The following is a 6,996-nucleotide window of genomic DNA, read 5'->3' on the forward strand; positions in this document are numbered from 1 at the left end:
AACAAGATTGACACACAGTTTTCTTTTTTTACACATATACGTTTTAATATATATACACAACAATACAATTCACAACAACAGTTATTATAAATCGTTATTACAAATAATGATTTATAAAGAAAAGTTTCACAAACTTACAAACAATATAAAGTCTTCCTTCTAGTTTGGAACTTCCTTGATATCTTATCGAGGGTTCACGATGAGCGAGTTAATTACGAGTTGATGTAGGTATAATTCACTTAACAGGGAGCTAGATAGCTTTGTCCTTTGCCACACACGCTGAGTTTTCCACCGTTGAAGTTAGGTAATGTTTTCGTAAAAATACTAATGTCCAATGAGAATCCACTGAAGTTAAACGATTTGTAATGTTCGAAATTTATAAATATTCCTGGTCAACTATCTTAAGCTTGGTGTATTTTGCTATCAACCGTCTCCTCAGTTGAATCCTCATTCCTGGCATTAAGGCGGTAAACTTGAAATGGCTACCAAATGCGAATCGTTCGTTGAATTGCTAATACCATTTAAACTCGATCTTGTGACACCAGACAGACAGACGGGCAACTGTTCGTGAACTACCCTGAAAACACGTGCATAGTATAAAAATAAACACACACACAACAGTTGGTGGTATACAAATACTGAAACTTAATAAACATCCACTAAAATTGATTATATTTACCGGAACTACTAAGTATGCTAATCCAGGGTAACAGCATGACGTATAGATTTATTTTCAATTTTTTATGAGAATTTCCTCTCAGCCTCCCAGTAGGTGATAAGAGTCAACTATCATAGTAGACAGAGAAAAATAAAAATATATGCTGTTAGACAAAATGCATCTTTCTTATAAGTTAATTTTATAAATTAAGTTAATTACAAACAAACGACAAGAGTTGCATAATTTGTTTATGTATAGACACTCGGACAGACGACTTGTCCGTTTTGTTCTGCTGAAGAAGTTTAGAGCGTACCACTTGAGATGCTCACAAAACAACCGTTAAATGGGAACTGTGGTCTTGGCAAAGCGGGATGTGAAAGTTTTGTTTCTATTTATCTTAATACAGACGTCATTTATGTAATTTAAAAGCTTTGATAATGAGCTGCGTTTTACAATTTTGATTTATATCTTTTGGTGACTGACAGATGTGACCACGTATAGGAATTCTTAATTCAGCCAGCTGTGCCTATCATAATAATAGTAATGCTGGTTCTGATGATTAATTTCACTGAAATAATCATGAATTTAAAACCGAAGAAACTAAATTCGACACCATGTTCCTTACAACTTATTTGCACCATTGTATAGTCAGATCACAGTCTCTTGAAGGTTAAATTTTCAAAGGTTAAGTTAACTGTCTTTGGAAGGTTCAAACCTTCTTGACAGTTAAACTTCACAATTCAGGTTAAAACTTCTTGAAAATGAAGCTTCATAATTCACGTTAAACATTTCTTGAAAATTAACCATCACAGTTCAGGTTCAAATTTTCTTGAGGGTTAAGCTGCATAGTTCAGTCTCAAAGTCTGTGGATGTTTAGATTGATAGGTAAGGTACAAAGTCTTTTCAATGCTTAAATTTATTGGTCAGGTCAGAACCTTTTAATGCTAGAATTTATACGTCAGGTCCAAAATATTTTGAATGTTTAAATTTATTGGTCAAGTCCAAACCTTTTAATGCTAAAATTTATACGTCAGGTCCAAAATGTTTTGAATGTTTAACCTTATTGGTCAGCTAATCCTAGCTTTTCCTCAACACGTTTATCTACCATCCTGTAATTCAAAATCCAAGTGCCATTTTAAAAAAAAATATCATTTTGTATGAATCGTATAGACGCAAATGACTTTATTAAGATAAAACAAAAATAGAATTGTTTTTGTTTGCTTGTTTGTTTTTCAGATAGTGCTATATTTAGTTGAAGTAATTTGAAAGACATCATACGTTATCAGTTAATATACAAAGAAGGAATAATTTAGATACTGAGCAAAATCCATTCAGAAATATTGTACATTTCAATTAAATATTATTTTCAGTTTTGTTTTTAAACGTAAATATAGCAGATTTCATTTGAATTCATATGAAACATCGGTAAAAGCAATTGTACAGACGTCGCCAAAAATATACTTTGATGAAGATACAGTTTAGTCCTCGTTTCCAGGAAATTGTGCTGATGTTTGAAAAGAAAGAAACATGGGGTAAAAAATGTTTGATCGACCCGAAGTTAGATTTTAGAATATTTATCATAAATTTCTTATGTCTCTTTAGACCCTGACATTTTTAAGCTGGACCTCAGTACTAAACCAAGAAAGGAAAGGACAGCGTTTACTAAACATCAAATCCGGGAACTGGAGAACGAATTTGCACAACATAACTATTTGACAAGACTACGACGATATGAGATTGCAGTGGCATTGGATCTCACAGAACGACAGGTAATATAGCTAAGCCTGTCTGACTTTTAGTATTCACTTGTTCCAGTGTTGGATGTCTGGATGTGGTTTTCTGTCAGTGAAGGTTTATATATGATGTATGATGCTTCTTTTATTTTAATACGTAAGTACGTAGTACTCTCTTGTTTTAGTAATAACTTTCTGTTACTAGAATATCCCAACATATACTCTTTCACATTGTACGCCCACTTGTACGGATATATCGTTATATGAACTTTCTGATTCCATTTTTATTTTTTCTTGCAATGATAACATTTATCAAATTTCAGGCCTGGTGGTTAGGGCATTCGAATCCCGTCACCGAACATGCTTGCCTTTTAAGCTGTAAAGGCGTTCTAAAGTGACAGTTGATTTTTTTTTCATTGGTAAAAGAATAGCCCATGAGTTGGAGGTGGGTGATGTTGACTAGCTGCTTTCTCTCTGGTCTATCAATTCAAAATTAGGAATGACTAGCGCAGATAAGCCTCGAGCAGCTTTACGCAAAATTCAACAAAACAAATTTCATTATACGTTTGGACGTGCGGTATATTTTTCCACTCTACAAGTATTTGGTTGAGAAACTTGCCAGTGTCAGAATAATATATGGCAACAAGCTTCAACAGCACTAAAAACTGGCACATTAATTCACAGAGATCAAACGGTTGCAATAAAACCTATACGATAGCAAAAAACGTTCGGATGAGCTCATATTCTAATTCGTATCAAGTTGAACGCGTCGTTGTAAATACGAGTAAATACTTACTTCTTGGCGAAGCACAACAAAGAAAGATACAGACCTTGGATGGTGAGTTTGTACAAATTTCATTAGTTTCTATTACCGTTTCTCATCTTTTCGTCACCTCAACTCACATGTGATTTATAATAATCGGTAGAAAAAGCTGAGGGAAAAAGACGCATCTGAAAAAGCATACGACCACGTGTTTCCTCTGACGTCATACATCCTGGCCCGTGTATGGTGAATGTTGTCGACGGGTTAGCTAGTACACGTGATGTTTATTTTGCACTAAATATGAGTTGTTTACAGCTCCAAACGAAACAAAAGAAAAGTAAATTACATTACCAGAGGCAAAGACAGTAACCCTAGTAGTTCATTCATAACTATACCATATTTTGTTTTTGTTTTTTTTTACTCGAAGCGGTAGTATACTGTGAAAGAGATGTGGGGTGGATCTTTTCTGTAACTTTATTTGTTCGAATTCTCAAGTGCCATTTAAATTTTAGATACCGCTTTTTTTATCATAATTCCTACTCGTGGTTATATTCTGATCACGCTTTCTTACTGATAGATGAACTTGTACACAAAAAACACATATTTGTTCAAAGCATTCAGGAATAACAAAGACACTCATACATAAAATGGTATTTTCCGAACTGGAAAGTTTCTAACAAATTTTAATTATTGTCGCACTTGCTTGCCACTAGGTGAATCTTTGCATCTTTGAACAGCATCATCTATAATTCGACATAAAATGGACGAATAGATGGCTTGTATTTTTGTGAACCCTAATTTTTTTACTATTATTGAGTATTTCTTAAAATTAAGTGTAACAATGTTCATAATGTATTTGATGTCTTTACCAGGTTAAAGTATGGTTCCAGAACCGCAGAATGAAATGGAAACGAACGAAAGGCGCTCAGTTGACGGCTAGGGACAAAGTGAATCGTAAAATTGAGACTTTTCCTCTAGAAAATTCATCTTAAGCAACACAAAAAATTGATGTACTCAGTACGTCTTCTACATGTATTACAGCTGTTTCTGGACGATATTTGACTCTACGTGCTTTTGAGCAGACACCATGCGTGTATGTATGTAAATATATACTAGTTCAACAAGTTTATGAAACTTTCGATGTTTTTTTATTCTCGAAAGTTTGAATCACTTCTTTAGAACATGCATTCTTTACATATAAAATAAATATGAACTTTATTATATGATCTCTACAGTTGAAGCAAAAAATGATAATACCCAGGCAAACTTATTTTAAATAGAACGAGGTTACAGTGTGGAAAATATAGCCTATTCCAATAACTAGACGATATATGTTTTGTATATGTATATATATATATATACAAGAACAAAACATTTGAATACGAAATGAACAAAATAAAACTCACTTGCTCTCATGTATCTTTTTAATGTTAATCAGCAACAACATTTTAATTCTCTTAACTTTGTGTCATATTTGTTGGATTTGAAAACAAAAGGTCATTTCAAGAATGCAGGAAGAGTAAGAAATTCCTTTATCTACTTAAAGAAAGTGATGCGTCTTTTCTTATGGTGCAACTTATACTTCTCACTTTCGAAAATTGATTTATGTAAAATTACAATTTTGTTTTTCTTCCTGTATGGAAAACATCAGTTTCCCATGAAAATTACACTTCATCTAGTTTATATTCGATACCTATAGTCTTTTGGAAGAAGTCCAGATTTTCTGAACCTACTTATTTCAGTTTTGTTGAGCTTTGAATGTTCGCATTACTAAATATACACTATTTGAGCATCTCTTGAATTTTGAAGTATCATTTCATGAAGACTCCAGAATTAAAGTATTCTGTTCGTATGACATTTATTGAAATATATTGACTTGTAATTATTTATAAACGTTGCAATAAAAAACACAAAACGTTAGTTTGCACGCTTTAGCAAACAAAGAATTCCTATGATGAAGTTTTTAAAACCTGATTTTACTTAGCAAGGTATTAGCAGCATTTGCATTTTTTATAAGCATTTAGCGTTGTTTAAACTTTCGACATAGGTTATGTGTGCAATGTAAGAAATAAAATAGTGATTACAAATATTATTTTATGTAATTACTATGTAAGTTTAAAAACCTCCATGCTGGCTCTTATTTTTTGTTTCACTAAACTCGCAACCTGACGGTCGAATCCCATCACTGAACATGCCCGTCCTTTCAGTCTTGGGAACGTTGTAACGTGACGGTCAATTCTTCTATTCGATTAGAGTAAACCAAGCTTTGGCTAGCTGTCTTCCCTCTAGTCTATCACTACTAAATTAGGAACAGCTGGCGCAGATAATCCTCGTGTAACTTTGTGCGAAGTTCAACAAACGAACAAAATTTTTGTTTCGAAAACGTTAATACAAAATTATTAACTTCTGGTATTTCTATGGTTATGCTATGATTGAATAGGATTCATGTTATGTTTTGCATTATACGTTATTTAAATAAAATAATTGTGATCTGTGCTTTTGCGTAATGCTTTATTCTTCTTATTGCTCAAAGATACAAGCAACAAAAAGACATTTGTTTTCACTGTAAACGATAAGTATCTTATAATTATTTCATTGTGAACGTAATAGAAAAATCTTATAGAATTTGGTGTTTCGTGAGAAATATGGCTTACTGTTTATTTCTACAATAGCGCCATCTTCATGTTTGTTTATCGGAACATAAGGCACAATGATTGGTTTCTCTACTTTTAAAACAGTTATAGATTTTAAAAATTACACACTGAGGCCTTGCTTACAAATAATTTAGAATTTACATGATTAATTCAATAATAACAGTTAACAACTCAGTAAAAAATATTATTCTGATAAGGTCTCAGTAACGCCTTCAGTACTCTTGTTTAACCGTTATCACACTAACATATAAGAAAACACAAGCTGGAGATCTATATGATCACAGTTAAAGGAGTCGATATAATATCGTATCGTTTTCTACATGATCACAGTTAAAGGAGTCGATATTGTGATTACAGTTAAAGGAGTCGATATAATATCGTATTGTTTCTACATTATCACAGTTAAAAGAGTCGATATAATATCGTATTGTTTCATATCGTATAGTATTCTACTATATGATCACAGTTAAAGGAGTCGATATAATATCGTATCGTTTTCTACATGATCACAGTTAAAGGAGTCGATATCATATCGTATAGTTTTCTATATGATTACAGTTAAAGGAGTTGATATCATATCGTATAGTTTTCTATATGATTACAGTTAAATGAGTCGATATCATATCTTATAGTTTTCTACATAATCACAGTTAAAAGAGTGGTATCATATCGTATAGTTTTCTATATGATTACAGTTAAAGGAGTTGATATCATATCGTATAGTTTTAGTTAAAATAGTCGGTATCATATCGTATAGTTTTCTATATGATTACAGTTAAAGGAGTCGATATATACATGATCACAGTTAAAGGAGTCGATATCATATCGTATAGTGTTCTATATGATTACAGTTAAAGGAGTCGATATCATATTGTATAGTTTTCTATATGATTACAGTTAAAGGAGTCGATATCATATCGTATAGTTTTCTATGTGATCACAGTTAAAGGATTCGGTATCATATCATATAGTTTTCTACATAATCACAGTTAAAAGAGTTGGTATCATATCGTATAGTTTTCTATATGATTACAGTTAAAGGAGTCGATATCATATCGTATAGTTTTCTACATAATCACAGTTGAAAGAGTTGGTATCATATCGTATAGTTTTCTATATGATTACAGTTAAAGGAGTCGATATCATATCGTATAGTTTTCTACATAACAACAAAAACGATACGATATT

The 6,996-nt window shown here is 32.2% G+C and overlaps 1 protein-coding gene across 1 annotated transcript in view; it reads left to right on the forward strand.

The window, feature by feature from the left end:
• LOC106457812 (homeobox protein Hox-C6-like) overlaps positions 1–4,451 on the forward strand; it is a 30,171-nt gene extending 25,720 nt beyond the window's left edge. The window contains exons 2-3 of the mRNA XM_013917263.2: positions 2,261–2,427; positions 4,027–4,451. Coding sequence (XP_013772717.1) covers positions 2,261–2,427; positions 4,027–4,146 — 287 coding nt within the window. The 3' untranslated portion in view covers positions 4,147–4,451. The remainder of the gene's footprint in view (positions 1–2,260; positions 2,428–4,026) is intronic.
• The last annotated feature ends 2,545 nt before the right edge of the window (positions 4,452–6,996 follow it).

This window comes from Limulus polyphemus, unplaced genomic scaffold, assembly GCF_000517525.1.
Source record: "Limulus polyphemus unplaced genomic scaffold, Limulus_polyphemus-2.1.2 Scaffold377, whole genome shotgun sequence".
NCBI lineage: Eukaryota > Metazoa > Arthropoda > Merostomata > Xiphosura > Limulidae > Limulus > Limulus polyphemus.